This window comes from Jaculus jaculus, chromosome 10 (genome assembly GCF_020740685.1).
Source record: "Jaculus jaculus isolate mJacJac1 chromosome 10, mJacJac1.mat.Y.cur, whole genome shotgun sequence".
NCBI lineage: Eukaryota > Metazoa > Chordata > Mammalia > Rodentia > Dipodidae > Jaculus > Jaculus jaculus.
This window is the reverse complement of record NC_059111.1, coordinates 14,764,814-14,784,801: the sequence shown is the minus strand read 5'-3', so window position 1 is coordinate 14,784,801 and position 19,988 is coordinate 14,764,814. Positions and strand designations below refer to the sequence as shown.

At 42.9% G+C, this 19,988-nt stretch overlaps 1 protein-coding gene across 8 annotated transcripts in view; it reads right to left on the bottom strand.

Moving 5' to 3' along the window:
- The window catches only part of Map2k5 (mitogen-activated protein kinase kinase 5), a 278,604-nt gene that overhangs the window by 164,824 nt on the left and 93,792 nt on the right, over positions 1-19,988 (bottom strand). For all 8 annotated transcript variants that reach the window (XM_004662568.3, XM_045160765.1, XM_045160764.1 and 5 more), the window contains 3 exons: positions 14,802-14,870; positions 14,628-14,709; positions 2,607-2,668 (listed from right to left, as the gene is read on the bottom strand). In XM_004662568.3, the coding sequence (XP_004662625.1) occupies positions 2,607-2,668; positions 14,628-14,709; positions 14,802-14,870 (213 nt within the window). The remainder of the gene's footprint in view (positions 1-2,606; positions 2,669-14,627; positions 14,710-14,801; positions 14,871-19,988) is intronic.

The window sequence follows — 19,988 nt, the reverse complement described above, 5'->3', positions numbered from 1 at the left end:
AAAAAAAAAAGAGCTCTCTAGTCAAACATCCTACAAAATTTGAACCCACATTTCTTAGAGGCAGACAGGGGTTTCTCTTGTAATGACTCTTGGAACTATAGATTTGCCTGGTGTTCCAAAGTATTAAAGTCTAGAAAGTAAAGTTCCTTTGAAAGGAAGAGAGGACTCAACTTGATTCTAAGACACAAAGAGCATCTGTTGGCTGAGCCCAGGAGTTTGAAAGCAACGTGGGCAATAAAGGCAAGTCCCATTAAAAAAAAAGAAAACAAAACAAAATTCAAGCAATTGTGTGTGTTTGTCTATTATTCCTTCATTTACATTTCCGTGGGGGATTTTTTTTTTTCTTTTAACCTAATTCTTTCATTCTACTGTCTGTTTTTCTCATATTCTTAGGAAAACAGAGCGAAAGGGTATGGATGCGTCCAGAGATGGGCTGTCCCGTGTCTAAGCTAGCACGGACTAGACAATAACTCTGAGCAAGTTATTTAACTCTTCTAACCTCAGTTTGCTTAGGATACCACAAGCTCAGAATCCACAGTCCCAAGGCTGCTGGAAAGGCTCGAGGACACACCGATGGCACTGCTGCTTGAAGCCTGACAACGGCTGAGCAGTACTCCTGGGCTTCCGTGGCCGCCCTGGGGGAGCTCCAGGGAAGGACAGAGGTCGTAACGAGAACCCAGGCAGCGCAGTCAGGCTGAGCGGGCATGTATTTTGCAAACCTTAGCCTACAACCCATCATTTTGCCAGTGCTATTTGATTGGTGCTTCCCTCCCAGCACTGTGCCCATCTGGTGGCTATCGAGTGCAAAAGGGGCTAGCCAGGCGAGGCACTAGACAGGCGTTAGGCACTGACCGAGCTTATAAAACCTGTCAGAAGAAGAGGAAAATGATCAAAGGCATTTTTTTCACTCCAGTTATCAGTGGCTCTCACTGCTGCGACCTGAGGAGCAAGAAAGGCTGGAGGAACCGGACATATTTTACTAAAACACAGCCTCAATTTAAAAACATGTATGGGGCAACATAACAGTAACTTGGACTAATGCTTTTTATTTACTGCCTTTCCCTAAAATGACTGGTGCCATGTTTTCAGTTAGCCTATGGGCACGCCCTGTATTTAAAGCTGGGGTGGGGTTTTGTTGTTGATATTTTTTTTCTGCCAACTCCGTTCACTTCCCAGCCTTCCCACGCCAGGGGGGTACAAAGAGCAGTGGCCTTGTCTGGGAGCCCTGCGCACAGGAGGGAGGCGAGATTTATGATGTCCATGAGGAACAAGCTCCTTTGCTGGAAAAAAAAAAAAAGGGCGATTCCTATTTCTGCTAAGTTCAAAAGATAATTGAGAATGTAGAACTTGTATAATCTTTTCTTTTTCCATTGGTAGCCTTGCCTTTTTTTTTTGCCCTTTATTCTATGTGTTATTAAACTTTAGAGCCAAGAACTGCCAAAAGCCACAAAGCATTCATTTCCCTCTGAGATGAGAAGAGGAAATGAAACATTTTTATTTTCATCTAAAATTGTGATTTAAGTACTCAAATTGCGTACTAAACTCATCTGCCTATCCATGTGGATTAGGAGCTCCTTAGCTGCAACAGGATCAGAAAGGAGCGTTCTCCTCACCCTAGGCTCTTCACACTAATAATTAGAAAGAAAAAAGGAAAGCTGTGAATTACAATGAGCTAAGACTAAATCAGTGTCCGCATTGGATTAAAGAATTTGAATTGTTGGTTTGATGTATAATGGATGTGAAAATAAGCCATTTAATTAAATGGTACATGATATAGTCACTTTGTTTTAGATTAAACTGCTTCATAGAGAGCTTTTAGTTTAGCAATTGTTTACTATCCAGCCACCCAATGACTTCTCTTAGCTATGTACAGCCCAAATTACTTCCAACTTCAAATCTAGAACTTACTTTAGGATGTCAGAACTGTTGACATGCTTCACCAATCTATTAGTTAATATAGAAGACGGGAAAACTAAAAGCACAAAGAGAAGAGGTTCCTAGACAAAAATCAATAAAAAGACGAAAAACTAAACCTACAAAAGATTGAAAAGCTATTTAAGAATGAGTTAGTGTTTGGTTCAGAAACTTAATAATTCAGACTTTTAAATTATTTCTCAATTCTACATCTGTAACAACAAAATGTCCCCTGGAACAGTCTCCTGTGTGAAGAAGTTAGAAGTGATGGGGTCCATTCAGAACACCAAGTTCCCTGCAAATACACAGGACCAGAAGGAGCCGGAGTGCTACAAAGCCTGAGGGACACCACGTGACCATGCGCAGGGTGGTCTATGTACAGGAGAAGGACAAGGATGAGACTGGAAGAAACACAAGGACCTGGCAGCCAATGGGGACTTAAAAAAGAAAAAAAAGAAAGAAAAGCCGGGCGTGGTGGCACATGCCCTTAATCCCAGTATAGGCAGGAGGGTTGCTGTGAGTCTGAGGCCGCCCTGAGACTACGTAGTGAGTTCCAGGTCAGCCTAGGCTAGAGAGAGACCCTACCTCACAATAAATAAATAAGTAAACAAACAAATGAGCATATAAGATGGGCTTAAGTGGAAAGACTGCATCACCCACGATTGTTCACGCTGAAGCCAGAGGGTACTTACCGCTGCTGCGATTCTTCCAAGGACATGTTCTGGAATTTTCCTATATACATCCAAAGACCCCCCTGTAGAGAGAGAGATACTGCGTTAGCAGAATGCTGCGCCAGGCTCCTCCTCTGGGCATGTGGTGTTGGAATACGGTTTTCCTTTCCCTAAATCACATCATATAGTGGAATGTGGAAGGTAAAACTGGTTTTTAGCCTTGTGGCATTACTGACATCCTCCTACTTCCAAATGAGCATGACTGGAAACTTCCAAGTTAATTCTAAGTAGACAGTCACATATATGAAAACAATGAAGGACAATGAGGCAAGAGCAGTCTAAAAAGCTGTACTTCACGAAAACTTAAATACAAACACAAAACTACCCAAGTTAACAGGACAGTCACACTTGTCACGCTAGTGTGCCACTTTCCTCAAACATACACCTGTGCCCTATCTCAGAATGTACACACCAACCAAACAAATGCTAGTTGATATGAAGTTCTATATAAATGTGTGTATGATAATAAAGACCAATGAAAACAAAACCAGCAAGGTTAAAATTTATCTAAAAGTATGCTACTTTTCAAATTAGGTATCAAGATAAGCCATTCTCAAGATGCTATCATGGATTTTTTTTTTTTTGTGGGGGGAGAAGGGTTCAAGGTTAAGATCTCACTCTAGCCCAGGCTGACCTGGAATTCACTATATAGTCTCAGGGTGGCCTCAGATTCACAGCAATCCTCCTACCTCTGCCTCCCAAGTGCTGGGATTAAAGGTGTGTGCCACCACGCCCAGCCTTATGATGGATCTTCTGAAATTCTCTTTCATATCATTTTGAAAATCGTTTTATAAGTATAAAACAACAACAGCCCCCTGCCCCCCATAATCCCGGGGCTGGAAGCAGCTTAGCTGACAAAGAGCCTGCCTCATAAGACCAAGCACATGAGGGTGTGCTCTCCAGCACCCGTCTAAGCGCTGGGCATGGTGGTGTACCTGAAAGCCCCGTGCTGAGGGGGAGACAGGCACGTTTCTGGCACCTGCCAGCCAGCCACTCTAGCCTAATGGGTGCGCTCTAAACCAATGAGAGACCATCAAAAAGAGATGAATGGCATATGAGGTAGTTTCGGTGTATGCCCCCAATAGACTCAGGGTTTTTTTTTTTTCTTTTTAAATTTAATTTTATTTATTTGACAGAGAGAGAAAGAGAGAGAGACACACACCAATGGGGGTGGGGGGGAACACATGGGTGCACCAGGGGCTCCAGCCACTGTAAACAAACTCCAGGCGCATGAGTCACTTTGTGTATCTGGTTTGTGGGGCCTGGGGATAATCAAACCTGGGTCCTTTGGCTTTGTAGGCAAGTGCCTTAATCGCTAAGCTATCTCTTCAGCCCAACTCAGGTGTTTTACTAAAGCTTCTCTCCGTCTTCTGGGCTGGAGGAGCTATCACCGGGGGCAGATCCTGGGGTCCAACTCTAAGGCGACAATGGGACCGGACCTGATTTCTAGCCCGAGTTATGCAGAGCAGTCCAAGCTCTGACCACGTGGGCTTGCCTGTGGTGCTGCTGGAAGTGTTCCTCTCTTCGTGGGCCTGTGGAAGGGGGCCAGCTTCTTCCACCATCTGGAACTTCCCCTGCTCTATAAGCCTGAAATAAATCCCATTCCTCCCATAAACTGTGTCTGTGTGGAAGTTCAGCCCAGCACTGTGGAGCTGACTACAACAGTGGACCTGAGGTGGTGCTCTGGTCTCTATACACGTGTGTGCATGTGCACTCACGCCCACGTGACCACATACCTACAAGCATGCATATACCACACACACATGCATGTGCACATGCACAGGCAAAACCATCATCTCTATGTTCTATGTGAGTTTTCACTAAAATGAACCTTTACCAAATTCAACTTTTATTGAATCTTTTTTTAGAAGTTTTTGTAATTTTTAAATTTATTTATAAGCAGACAGAGATAGAAATAGAGAGAGAGGGGGAGAGAGAAATGGAATGACACACCAGGTCTTCTTGCCACTTAAAATGAATTCCAGATGCATGTGCCATTTGTGTATCTGGTTTTACATGGGTACTGCGGATGTGAACCCAAGCTGGCAGGCTTTGTCAGCAAGCACCTTTAACTGCTGAGTCGTCAAGAGTCAGTTCATGACAGAGTTCACAGAAGTCCTGAGCACCTCAACTCCCCAGAGTGAAGAGATCTGAGAGAACTCCCTCCGGGTAACGTTCCACAGCTGTGGGCTCACGCGTGAACGCCACACGGACACAGCTGAAGAGCTCCCCCTGCAACGCGTCACTATGACACACACAGCTTCCTATGGGATGTTTGCTCGACACAGCATCTAGACACTCACTGGGACAGCACTGTGACCTGTTCCTTCCCCGAGGTCCTGGATGGACACTGCATGCCACTGTGCACAATGAGGAGCAGGAGGAAGACAGCCAGGAGATCAGCAGAAACCCATACCCAGGACCAAGCAATTATGAATTTCTGTGAATAAATTAAATGTGGGTTATCATCCTCCTGTAAGTTGGCTAAAGGGTCTATGCTTGTCCTAATACAAGATCTAAAATGTAAGTGGCATTGCACATAGGATTAACAGAAACATGTAAATGCATGAGAAGTAACAATGCTGTCATACTGATTCCAACCATTGCCTTAAACATGACCATGACTATAACTGATGCCAGCAACACTAAAACCAGAAGGCATAAAAAATGTTTTGGTGTATGTGTTCATGTGTGTGAGGGTCTGCGTGTACAGGTCGGAGGACACACCCTCCACTTGCCAGGTTAGCTGTCTGTGAACTCCAGGAAACCCTTCTCTCTGCCTCCCAGCTCCCTAAGGTTACAGAAGCCTGCCACGGTTTTTGTGCAGAGGTCTGGGGATCGAGGCACAGGTACTTACGCCTGTGGAGCAAAGGCCTTGTCCACTGATCCACCTTCCTCAATCCTGAGAATGCTTTTAAGACAAGCTCTTAGCTTCTGGAGGGTAAAGATATAAAAAGCTTGCTCTTTCTTTGCACCATGGGCTTTGAGGGGAAGCAATCTATTCCCACGGCGGCAATCCAAACGTGTACGTGTTCTGAGATCCTTTATTTGTACATTTCTGAACAGACTTACTTTTGACTGAATATGATGACATCTCACATCTCTCATCTACTTAAAAAGTCCAATAAGAAATGACTTAGTGATTAAAGCACTTGCCTACAAAGCCAAACAACCACAGTTCAATTCCTCAGGATCCACATAAGCCAGATGCACAAGGTGACACGTGCATCTGGAGTTCATTTGCAGCAGAGGGAGGCTCTGACATGCCCTTTCACTTTCTCTCCCTTTCTCTCTCTCATAAATAAATAAAAAAATAAAATTAAATATTTAAAAACTTTCCAGTACCATCCTAATAACTTCAGACTAAAACCCAAACTTCTTTTTTTTTCAGGGTAGTCTCACTCTAGCCCAAGCTGACCTGGAATTCACTATGGAGTTTCAGGGGAGCCTCGAACTCACAGCAATCCTCCTACCTCTGCCTCCCAAGTGCTGGGATTAAAGGCGTGAGCCACCACGCCCGGCTTAAAACCTAAACTTCTTATCGAGGCCTGTGGGACTCACATAGTCTTGCTTGAAGGATCTACTGCTCTGGTCTCTTGTCCAGCACCAAGTCCTTTCAACATTACTCTCTAGTCACCTTAACATTTGGGTTGGGCTTGGATTACATCAAATATCGTACTCCTTCTGCCTGGAGGAGCTTTCCCAGTATCTTCCTTATAGTTTCTGCTAGAAGCCACTTCTGCAAAACAGCTACAATCGCTGACTCGATCCAGCACCTGCTCCCTCAGTCATCAGTGACGCCACTTCATGTTCTCACTGGACTTTTCCTTCTCTGAGAATGAACTGTGTGCTTCTAGTCTGCCTCCCCCTTCTAGAGTATAAGCCCCATGCAGACAGGGATTGCTCACGGTTATACTGCTAGGTTTAGAACAGTGTCTGAAAGTTAAGTGCTCAGTATTTGGAGATAAACGATATTATGAGATTAAAATAATTGGTGAGAAAGTTACTATGACTGTAGAGGCAGAGGAAGAGAAGCAATAATAACTGGAATGCAATATAAAGTTCATATGAATGTTATATTTATGTTCTGCTATAAATAAACAAACTGTACTATCCTCCCATTATCACATCAAATAACTAAAGTAAGTAATGTTGAAAGGACACAAAGAAAATATGAACCTGATCTCCCCCCAATAAAGCTCACCAATAAAGGAGAAATTACCTATAATCAAATAGAGATTTCTGAGTTACAATGTACAGTAACTGAAATAACAATCTCACTAGAAAGAGTGAACAGCATGAGAAGACAGGGGGAAGAAGCAACGTGATGCTACACCAGCTGAGATGCCACGTGAGAAAAAGGCTGGAACTCAGCTTCAGAGGGGTGTGGGCGATCTGTGAAACATCTGATTCAACATGTGTGTGATGGGATATCTAAGAGAGGGGCAGGGCTGCAGAGATGGTTTAGGGGTTAAGGCGCTTGCCTGCAAAGCCTAATGACCTGGTGACCCAGCGTTCAATTCCCCAGTACCCACATAAAGGTGGAGGCAGAAAGTGGCACATGCATCTAGAGTTTGTATGCAGCAGCTAGAGGCCCTGGTGCACCCGTTCTCTCTCTCTCTCTCTCTAATAAATAAAGATATTTAAAAGAGAGAGGAGGAAAGGAAAGGAACAGGAAGACAGTAGAGGAGATTACAGCCAAGAAACCCTCAAATTTGGCAAAAACCAGAAACCTACACATCCAAAAAGCTCATTAAACTTCACATAGGAGGGCTGGAGAGATGGCTTAACAGTTAAGTTACCTGCCTGTAAAGCCTAAAGACCCATGTTCGATTCACCATGTCCCACATAAACCAGACACATATGAGGTCTCATATGTGCACCAGGTGGCGCATGTGTCTGGAGTGTGATTTCAGTAGCTGGAGGCCTCAGTGTGCCAGTTTTCTCTCTTAAAAAAAAAAACTGCACATAGGATAAGCTCAAAAAAAGTCAAACCCATCAACACATCATTATGAAACTGTCCACAAACAAAAACAAAAAAGAGAATCTTAGAAGCAGCAAAATAATCAACTATCAACATCAATTTTAAGAAGTCCTCAAGAAAACAAAGAAAAGTCCACAGCTGGGCTGGGAATTCAGTCTCAGTGGCAGACAGCTTGCTTAGGATGCACCAAGCCTGAAGTTTGATCCCAAACACTATTTAAAAAAAAAAAAAAAAAAAAGCTGACCTTCATGGGAATCAGAAGCAGATCACAGGCAGGGGACTGACACAGCTGAGCAGCTGAAGGAAAACGGCCAGCCCAAGAATTCTATACCCTGTAAGACTATCCTACCAAGCATGAGGAGGAAAGGGGGGATCAAGAAATCCCCAGATACACAAAAACTGATAGAAGTCCTCATAGCTGACCCGTCCTGAAAAAGATCAACTAGACTCTCACATGAAGAAACGAAAGATTGAAGTTCCACGACTAATCAGATATATCTGAGGAAACAGAACGCACTAGTATAAGCAGCTGAGTATGTAGGAGACTACGTGAGGGCCGGGCTGGGGGAGGGCTCTGTGGGTAAGGTGCTTGCCTCATAAGCAAGAAGGCCTGGGGTCGATCCCCAGAACTCACAAGCCACTGGTGGTGGCAGAGGTGGAGACAGGCAGATTCTTGGGGCCCACTGGCCATCTAGTCCTGGAGAGTTGGTGAGCTCCAGGCCAGTGAGTGACTTTATCTCAATAGAAAAAGAAAGACAAGGCTGGAGAGATGGCTTAGTGGTCAAGCACTTGCCTGTGAAGCCTAAGGACCACAGTTCAAGGCTTGAGTCCCCAGGACCCATGTAAGACAGAGGCACAAGGTGGCACATGCACCTGGGGTTCGTTTGCAGTGGCTGGAGGCCCTGGCACATCCATTCTCTCCCTCTCTCTCTCTCTCTCTCTCTCTCTCCCCCTCTCCCCCCCCTGCTGCTCTCAAATAAGTAAACAAAAATAAATAAGAAAAAACCCCACAACTATGCAGAAAACAACAGAGGACAAAACATATAAAACATAAGCTAACAAAATTGAAGAAAAAAATTAGTTGGATACTTGAATGGATCACTTTCAAAAATAAATAACATAACGACACAGAAAACTGAGGATGTGGTATGCTGGGAACAGAACTAGAGACCCACCAGACACAGCAGGTGACCAAGAACAGTCCGTGCAGCATCAGCAAGATGCGTTTTCCCCAACTGCATAGTCAGTGCTCTCCAGACAGATCGTGTGAGGCACTGAGTCCAGCCTTGACTGATGTTTAAAGGGAATATAGTCACACACAGCCTGTCCTAAACCCATAGTGGAATATCAGAAATTCACAATAGAAGGAAGCACTGAAAATTCACAAATGTGTGGAAAGCAAGCAATACTGGCCCAAATAAAAATATGGCAAAAAGAACTCACGTGGATTTTGTTTGTGGAATACTAGAAACACACAACACAACAACAACAATAAAAGAGCAACAACAACAAAAGGAGGTGGGCATGGGGGCAGACGCCTTTAATCCCAGTACTTGGCAGGCAGAAGTAAAAGGACTGCCGTGAGTTCGAGGCCACCCTGAGACTACATAGTGAATTCCAGGTCAGCCTGGGTCAGAGTGAGACCCCATCTCAAAAAAAAACCAAAAACCAAAAAACAAAACAAAACAAAAACACTGGAAACACAACATACCCAAACTTCTGGAATAAAGCTAAAGTGGTGTCAGAGGTAAACTGACAGCTGCAAACGCCTATGCCAATGAGAAAAAGCTAACTGAAAGCCATGTCTTACCTCATTACCCAAAAAGGACGGCAAAAAAAGAAAGAAAGAAAGAAAGAAAGAAAGAAAGAAAGAAAGAAAGAAAGAAAGAAAGAAAATAGAAAAAATAATCAAGAATATCAATGAAATTAAAAGATCAAAGAAACCCACAAATTAATAACTATACTGACCAGGAAGAGAAAAAACTCCAGTTCCTTCAGCATACTCAAATTCAGAATGATGAAACGGCATGACTACTAAGTTTAGAGAAATAAAACAATTTTAAGGTAGTATTAGGAATGATTATATACCAAGAAGTTAGAGAATTATTATCCTGATATAAAACCCAATACAATGACATTAAATGACCATGGACCAGCACCCCTGAGGAAGATGGATGCCAGTATTCACAACCAAAGTAGAGAACAAGCTTTGCACACGTGAGGCCCTGGGTTTCATCCTCAGCACCTCTCTTGTTCCTTCTCTCTTTCTTAACAACTTACTCTCAAACTGAATTCACAACTATATAAAAAGAATTATCCACAATACATGATAACCAAGTGAAGGAACCCTAGGATTGCAAGACTGGTCACCATGGGAAAAAAAAAAATTAACGTGCTCATCACACTAGGACAAGACAATCTAAGAAGCTCAATGACAAAGGGAAGGCACCTGATGAAATTTAATACCCTCTAATGCTTAGAAAAAATATCAGCAGGCTGAGAATGTAGCCCAGCTGATAAGAGTGCTTGCCTAGCATGCATGAAGCCCTATGTCCAATCCCCAGCAATGCATAAACTGGGCAAGGTGGCACACACCTATAGTCCCAGCATTTCGGAGGTGGAGGCAGGAGGAGCAGTGTTTTAAGGTCTTCTTCAGTCAAATATCAAGTTTAAGGCTGCTTGGGCTGTATGAGACTCTGTATAAAGATAACACATACACACACACCCCTCACTCCCCCCACCCCAAAGAGTAAAGAATTTCTTCAACCCGAGAAAGGACATCTTACCAAAAATTCACAGCGATGGGCTGGAGAGATGGCTTAGCGGTTAAGCGCTTGCCTGTGAAGCCTAAGGACCCCGGTTCGAGGCTCGGTTCCCCAGGTCCCACGTTAGCCAGATGCACAAGGGGGCGCACGCGTCTGGAGTTCGTTTGCAGAGGCTGGAGGCCCTGGCGCGCCCATTCTCTCTTTATCCCTCTACCTGTCTTTCTCTCTGTGTCTGTCACTCTCAAATAAATAAATAAATAATTTAAAAAAAAAAAAAAAAAAAATTCACAGCGAGCGTTCACTCTTAACTGATGAAAGACTGCGTGTTTGCCCCAACAGCAGGAGCAAGCCAAGGGCGACGATTCTCACTGCTTGTACCTGACTATAGTCAAAGCTCGAGCCAGGGCAACGCAGCAGAAAGGAAAGTAAAAGCATCCAGAGAAGAAGGAAGAATCAGGACTCGCTCTACGTGTAGATGGCACGATCTTGTGAACAGAGAGCCCAAAGAACTCCGCAGAGACGACTGAAGTCAGTAAGAAGCTCAGCAAGGTTACACAGTGCAAGAACAGTATATAAAGATCAATCATATTTTTATATACTAATAGGGGACAAACACAAATAAATTTCAGTTAATAGTATCATTTAAAAATAAAACGAGGAAGGGATCAGTTTGCTAAATAACTACAGAACGAGTACACTGAAAACTATAAAATATGACTAAAAACATGACAGAAGACCGCCATGCATGGAAAAGCATCTTATAGCCACAGAAAGAAAGGCTTGATATTTTCAATGCAGTAATGCTCCCCAAATCGATCCACAAATTCAATAAAATCCCTATCAAAATCCCCGCTGACTTTTTAAAGGGAAATTGATAAGCTGATTCAAACGCTCATGTGGAAACACAAAGAAAGGTAGCCATGCAAATATGTCCTCCAGCCACGTGGGAGAGCAGAAATTGACAACTGAAATTAACCCTGAAGAATGGCCCCCAAAAAGCGTGAAAAAGAACAGAGCTAGAGCACTTATACTTCTTAATTCAAAACTTATTATGAAACAATAATCTAAAATAATCACTAATCAGAAGCAATCAAGTACAGTGTGGCACGTGGGCACACATTATTTACTTCTCAGTACTGGGGGCCAAACCCAGTGCTGAATGCTTGCTAGGCAAGTGCTCTAACACTGAGCTAAGTCCCAGCCCCAAGTTCAGATATATTTTATGGTCAGTCTTCTATTTATTTATTTATTTATTTTTGAGAAAGAGAAGGGGGGAGAAGGAGAAAGAAAGAAAGAAAGAGAAAGAGAGAGAGAGAGAGAGAGAGAGAGAGGGAGAATGGGCACATCAAGGCCTTCAGCCACTACAAACAAACTCGAGATGCATGCAGCACTGTGTATCTTGCTTACATGGGTACTGGGGAATTGAAGCTGGGTCTTTAGACTTTACAGGTAAATGCCTTATCTCTCCAGGCCTTATTGTCAGTTTTTAACAAGGACACTACAAAAATTCAGTGGGGAACAGTAGTCTTCTTAACAAACAGTGCTAAGACAAATGGATACTTACATGCAGAAGAATGAATTTTGATCGTCATGTTACAGCATATATAAAAACTGACAAAGGGCTATGTGGCTCAGTACGTCATGTAGTTGGCTAGCGTGTATGACGCTCTGGCTTCGATTCCAAGTCCCATGTAAACGAGGCATGGTGACACACACTTGGAACCCCAGCACTCAGGAGGCGACGACAGAAGGATGAGAAGCCTGAAGTTATCCTTGACTACGAAGGAAGTTTGAGACCAGCCTGGGCTTCATGAGACCGTGTCTCAAGAAAGAAAAAACTGAAGGTTGGAAGCTAAAATTAAGCCAGGCATGCTGTGGTACTCGTAGAATTCCAGCACTTGGGAGGTAGAAGGAGGAGGATCAAGAGTTCAAGGCCAGCCTGAGCTACATACTTGAGTTAGAGGCTAACAAGTTTAAAAAAAAAAAAAAAAGCCCTAAAAAACCCCACAGAACTAAAATTAGAAAATTGTGCGAAGGAAACAGGTATAAATTTTTGTGATGTTGAGTCAGATGACGGTTTTCAAAAAAACATACACACAAACACTATCCAAACCATAAGCAACCAAAAATGTAGATAACACTGGATTTCATTAATTCTAAAACTTTTGTACTTCAAAGGGCACTATTAAGAAAGTGGTGTGGGAAGATGGCTCAGTGGGTAAAAGTGCTTGCTGCATAAGCCTGATAACCTGAGTTTGATCCCCAGAGTCCATGCAGAGACAGGTGCAGTAGCACCAACTTCTGTAGTCCCAGTGCGCCTGAGGCGTGGCGCAGGAGAGTCCCCAGAAGCTCGAGGGTCAGCTAGCCTTGGCACATGCAGCACTGAACGCCTGGTGACTCTGTCCCAAACAATCTGGAAAGTGAGGTTCAATACCTGAGGTTGTCCTCTGACCTCCACATGCGTACTGTAGCATGTGTGTTCCTATACACACAATCTCTCACACAAAGATATTGAACAAAAAAAGTGGGAACACAGCCCACAGAGTGGAAGAAAATGTTTGCAATTCCCGTAGCTCACGAGCCCATCATCTGGACTATATAAAGCACTTATGTCTGGTGGCACAGGGCTGTGAATCCCAGCAACACGGGAGGCTGAGGCAGGAGAACTGTAGGTTCTATGAGCCTAGGAAACCCAATGAGGCTGCTGAACAAAAAAAACATGGAGCTCTTAAAACCAGGTGTGGTGGCGCATGCTTTTAATTTTTTATTTTATTTTATTTATTTATTTGAGAGCTATAGGCAGAGAGACAGAGAGGGAGAATGGGCGCACCAGGGCTTTCAGCTACTGCAAATGAACTCCACACGCGTGCGCCCCCTTGTGCATATGGCTAACGTGGGTCCTGGGGAATGGAGCCTTGGAACAGGGTCCTTAGGCTTCACAGGCAAGCGCTTAACCGCCAAGCCATCTCTCCAGCCCGGCGCATGCTTTTAATCTCAGCATCCAGGAGGCAGACATAGGAGGACTGCTGTGAGTTCAAGGCCAACCTGAGGCTACATGGTGAATTCCAGGTCAGCCTGGGTTGCAGGGAGACCCTACCTCAAAACAACAACAACAAAAAATGAATAACGCTTGAGGCTGAAGAGATGGATTAACAGTTAAAGCTGCTTGCTTGCAAAACCTGCTGGCCCAGGGTTCAAATCCCTAGTCCCCACATAAACACAGACACACAAAGTGGCTCAAATGTCTGGATTTTGTTTGCATTGGCTGGAGACCCTGGCATGCCTATTCTCTCTTAGTCTGTCTCTTACGCAAATTAAAAAATAAATTTCCAAAACCACTCAACAATAACAACACCCATCACATATTCAAAAAACAGAAAGGATTTGAGAATACATTTCTCAGAAGATAGGGAAATGGTAAAGGATTTGAGTATACATTTCTCAGAAGATAGGCAAATGGTTTAGAGACAATTTTCAGTCTTTGACACATGCAAAGATGATCTCTAAGAGTAATTACTAGGGAACTCTAAATCAAGCACAAAATGAGGAACCATTTTCACACCTACAATAAAAAAAAAAGACATAGTAAGAAGTATTGGTAACAACATAGAGAAACTGGCTAGAGGTCCTGGCACACTCATAGTCTCTCTCTCTCTCTCTTTCTTTCTCTCAAATAATAAAATAAAACATTAAACTTTAAAAAAAGAAAGAACACCAAATCAGCAGGGAATGAAAATTACAGAAGGAAGGATGAAAGTCCCAAGAAAGCCAAACACATCTTGGTCAAACAGCTGTGTGGGACAACAATTTCTTATCTTGCAATTAAGAACTGATTTCTTTCTGAAAGACAGAGGACACTATGTTAACAGATTTCCTTAAAAGAAAATCTGTTTTGGCTATTGAAACATTAAAAGAACAGAACATCTGTTTTGCAAGTAAAGACAGATTGCATAGAGGAATCAAGTATCAAACCACTGATGAGATTAGCATTTAATCTGTTCTATTTAAATTTCCAATAAAAGTAAATGAACTTACATTCCTGAAATCATAGCTCAACTATAAATATTTAATACTAGGAACCCCAACAGTATGATGATGTTTTCAGAGCATAAAGGAGGCAATAATCAGTACAGTTTAATCATTCTCAATTGTACTTGACCTCCATATCAAAACCAAATTTAAAATCACTACTCCAAAAATCACCTTTAAAATAGTTTAAAAGGGGAAACTCACCATCCATGTATTCTGTACAAATTGAAATCCTGTTTTCTACAAAAAATGCCCCATAAAATCCTATGATATATGATGAGTCACACTGTAACCAAAGCAGACAAAATGGTAGTTAAAAACCTGTAAGCCAGTACCATGAACATGTTTTATAGGTAACAGTGAGCAGAAGAAAGTTACCTTATAAAGAATTTCCAATTCAGACATAATTTGCTTCTGAAGTTCCAGTGTAATATCTAGAAGTATGACCTAAAAACAGAAAAGGGTTCACATTAGCACATGAATCTGTCATCAGACTACCATGGGAAATATAAGAAAAAAATTTTAAAAGGTCGTTCTTTCACCCGGCCCCTCCCCCCTCCCCAGCAACACAAACTGTACCCACATCTGTCTAAGCCTTTGTACGGGGGAGGTGGTACGGAAGTGATTGATGGGACCCTAGAAAAAGCCAGGTCTCTGAGGTCAGCATTAATGGCTTTAAAAGTCAGTTAAGTTATAACACTCTCAATTTATGCAGGCTGTTTTGGCCACATGGGTTATTTTCAGAAGAGGATGATTTGAATGATCCTCTAGTCACTGAAAACAAATACTGTCATATGATTCAGAAACCAGAAGGTAAACAGAGAGGACAATAGCAGAGATAACATTTAAAATAGGGTTTTTAGTAACAAAAGAAATAGGAGCTAAAAAAACAAAATTGTATCGCCTTTTTCTTTCCCCCCAAGTGGGTAATATTTCTTCCCTAATACTGTTCAAGACTGTGAGAACTTGAAGGAGCCTCGCTCACCAAGGAAGGAGGGAGCCAAGACTTTTCCAGGGAGCCCCACTGTGTGGTAGCATTGAGTCCCCCTCCAACTCCATGTCTCCTACACTTTTTCAGGACTTCCTGAAATGCTATGGTTTTCCTTGAAATATCAGCCACTGAGGTGGACTTACAGAAATATAAGCAATGTATAACTTACCTATGATAAATTCTAGTTTATTTGAAATGCATTTCTTTTCCTTTTTGCTACGTGTGTCATATGTGTTACTGAGGGCACGTATGCCAGGGCATACGTGTGGCATTTAGAGGACAATGGCTTCATCCTGTTCATCACTGCCTTCTCACCAGGCGCCTCAGCTCCTATGGATTCTACTGTCTCTGCCTTGGCTCTTGCCAGTAGGCACGGCTGAGATCACAGCTGCTGCCATAGTGTGGGGTCTGGGGATCTGAACTCGGGTACTCAGGCTTGCATAGCAAGTACTTAATCCACTGAGCCATCTCCTCTAGCTTTCTCTACTTCCTTTTTTATTATTTTATTTTGGGCTCACAGATAGAATCCAGGGCCTCTCACACATACTAGTTGAATATACCCCCAGCTCACTCACTCTTTTTGTAAGACAGAACTCATCAAATGTTACACATTTACTAAGCACTTTGTGTTAGTAACTCAAGGGAAATGATTTTTTTTTATTTCAAAAAGATACTAATGAAATAAAAGAGATGGAAAAGAAGGTTTAAGGATTCATGGCAGAGTGTCTGATTCTAAACATTTCTAGACAGAATCTTTACATTCAAGACTACATGATAGCATAGTTACACACCGTCCAACACTGGATTACTCTTCATATTACAAATGAAGAAGATATAGTCACATTGGAGGAAAACATAAATTGGGAATCATGTGAGCTGCTCATAGGGCAAGGAAAGGAAATGGGTCTGCAACTCACATTCTTAATGCGGACATGCTTCTGTGCGAGGGGAGGGAGGGTCAAGGAAGGCATAGGCAGCGTCTATCAAGAGTTTGCTTCAGGGTTATTTATATAAGCTCTCACTAAACCAGACTGTAAGTGCCAGGAAACATTTAAACACTTCTCTCGATCAATAGTCATTTGCCAACAATATTCACTTACCCTTTCGTTCCTGTATCAAACTTACTGACAAAATAAATTCACTTAGTGTTGTTTCAATTCTGTGTCATGAAAGTCCACTATATCCAATGAGGGAATCTGTAACCCTAAAAATCTCTAATAAGATGAATGTAGTTATTACTGACCTTACAGCAGTGTTCCTCAGCCCTGGCCTCACATTATAACTACCTAGGGCACTTTAAAGTATTCCCAGTGCACAGATCATGTCCCACAACAACGGGGTAGGCCCACATCTTTATATTTTTAAAAAGCTACCCTCAAGGAGCTGTGTATGGTGGCTCATGCCTATTATTCCAGTACTCAGGAGGCTGAGGTAGAAGGATCACTGTGAGTTCAAGGCTAGCCTCAGCTACAGAGTGAGTTCCAACGGCTAGAGTAAGACTGTGCCTCAAAAAGAAAAAAGTTCCCCCAGTGAGTTCTAACCCACGGTAAGGTTAAGAACCACTTATTGAGGCTGGAGAGATGGTTTAGCAGTGCTTGTCTGTCTGTGAAGCTTAAGGGCCCTGGTTCGAGGCTCGATTCCCTAGGACCCACATTAGCCAGATGCACAAGGGGGTGCCGTGTCTGGAGTTCGTTTGCAGTGGCTGGAGGCCCTGGCGCGCCCATTCTCTCTATTCCTCTCTATCTGCCTCTTTCTCTGTCTGTCGCTCTCAAATAAATAAATAACAATAAACAAAAGTTATTAAAAAATAAAAATAAATAAAAGAATCACTTATTGAACATTCTAGAAGTGTCACTTATACAGTGCTAAGCCATGACTACAAAGACAAAACAAACCTTTGGGCCATCAACCTAGAAATGGCAGGATGGAACATGGCTGGCCAATACCTTGGAATTAACTCAGAACTACTGCCCCCACCCCTCTGACCAAGAACCTCCCTTGAGTTCCACGGCCTAGAGTAAAGCTGCAACTCTGGTATTTAAGAAGTTCTGACATGATATACCTCAGCTTGTTATCAACCTGCTGCTGGCCCCACACCTCCCACCACAACCCAGTCCTAGGCACCCAGGCAACTCCCTTCACTCATGCACCTACTTCAGCTAGCTTCCTCTCTCCCCACTAGTCACTCACTGCAGACATCTGGTCGACCTTCTTGACCAGCTTAGACACCATGACAGCTCCGGAAGCGCACTCCACAGCCCTACATGAGAGCACACCTCTGGCTCTGACCGTCTACAGATAGCATCCTCAGGAGCTCTGAGTGGCTGTAAGTCCTGCAAGGACAAGGGCCAAGTACTGTGTGTTCTTCTATCCCTCACCACCCAGCACAGGGACTTACAGTAACAGTACCATAAGTAAAGTGCTCCTCACAATCACCATCCTCTAAATGAGCCACTTCCAGGTGGCTACCTCATGTCTGCGGCTAAAATTAAAACTCAAGACATCAGCACCAGGACAGGCCAAAGTGCTACCTGGCCGAAACTGGAGAGAGGGCTACAGTATCTGAGGAGCTGACCTACTGCTCCCTGACGGGCTTGGGTCGTGCTGGGAATTTGCTGACGCCCAGGGATTAGAAATTCCCCTGCAATGGAGAGAAAGTGAATCAAGTCATTTCTGGGAAAATGACTCAAGGGAAAAGTAAATCCCCCTGCTCGGAACTCCACTGAGATGCGCTGTTTCTGGGGGGCTTGGCATTTTGGGTGGAAGGTTAATTCCCCTTCCCCTGGGCATTCTTGCCAGTGAACTTCTGAAGCGGCCCAGGGTAAACAAGGCCAATTATTTTTTTTAGAAGGCAAGGGAGTAGATCCCAGCCGATTGCTAAATGTCTCTCTGAAGTTCTAGGAAAGCATAGGCTGCCTGAGTCCTTGTCTTGTTTTTGTTTTTCCCTTATCGAGTACTTCAAGTGGCAGAGAATCTGAGAAAGCCTTTCCCCGAGAAAGGGTTAAGTGAGAAAGCCAATACCTGAGCACACTTCCCCTCTCCCCACGACACCTCCAGGACACGTGAGGATGAGTTGTCAAGTTAAATACAAGCAGTCAAGTGACTGAATTATAATTTACTCTGTGCTCAATTTAAATTAGTGTGAGGCTATTAAAATATACAGTATAAATACGGCAATTCATCACCAGCTGTCATGGATGACTTCATTTATTTGCCGGAGTGGCACACGCTCCACTAAAGGGAAGGAGAGCAAAATCACAGGTCAAATTAAGCCGCTATTCTGTTTTAATTCACTTATTTAATCTGTGGCGACGTAATTGTCTTTTACAGTATGTACAACTCAGGAAGGAAATTTGGGAGGATTACAGTCAGTATACAAATGATTAATCAAATGGTCCATTTAAATGCTGGTTTAAAAGCAGCGGCAACCCAACGAAGTCAAAGAATGATAATCAGCACACGCTATGTGCATGGCTGCAAGGCTCCCTGTGAGCTGGAGTTTTTTCCCAATTAGAAAATGAACAATACTGGGAAATCTATTAAATCCCCCAAGCGTTCCTATCTGAAAGATTTTATAGGATACACTAATGGTAAAGAGAGGTTCTGTGTACAAGATGGCGAGCAGTATTTTCATTTCTTTCCTGCTCTACTTATTTGAGGTTGCTTTGCCTACCTATGCCGAACAAACAAAAAGCTGGTTGAGACGTGTGTCATGAGCTACACAGGTCATTATCAAGTAGTTATCTCTAACACGTAGTCAGCATCATTTACAGAAGGCTCTGTGAAGCACAGGATCTTCCAAATTCCAACATATAAATAATAAAAATTCAATGCACTTCTATATTCCTCCAAATTTAGCTTCCTTTTAAGCAACATGCAGTATGTTATTTCTTGCCACATCTGAAGTCAAAAGGAAAACACTTCAAAATGCTTTTTTTTTAATCTGAAAACTAGGATCTAATGAGAATATATAAAAATTAGAAACATTCTGAGTAGAAACAGGATGGTGACATTGTCAAGGACTCTCATGTAATTGTCCCACAGACATTCAGTGTGCGTCTCACTGACCACTGGACTTGGGAAATTGAATTCCCCTCATCATCCAGGCAGAGCCCTGCAGGTGCTTCCGCTCAGACAAGGACTGTGATTTGCTGCTCTGCGCAAGTCCCCCTGTGACACCAGGCAGGCCTGCTTCACAGCTGGGGTCACTGAGAGGTTCTAGTGACATGCTTGAAGTCACACAAAAGTCAGGGGAGGGTCAGGAAAAGATCAAATGTGTTTCTAACTCTTAACCTTCCACTTCACCTTTTAATATAGAAAAAAAAGAAAAGAAAAAAAGGTAAGAGATATCTGGGTGAGAGCAATGGTCCATGCAGAGAACACTATGGGATTTTTTTTTTTTCTACGTGAACTGAACCTGCCTTCAGAATATTACTTCAAAGGATGAACAAATGAACTAAACAACAAAAGAATAAAAATGCATTCATTCAGTCAGCCAACAAATTCTGTGCTACATGTATGTTGTGTAGTGTTGGCCCTGGAGGTAGGTTAGGAAAATGTGCCTACCGCTCATG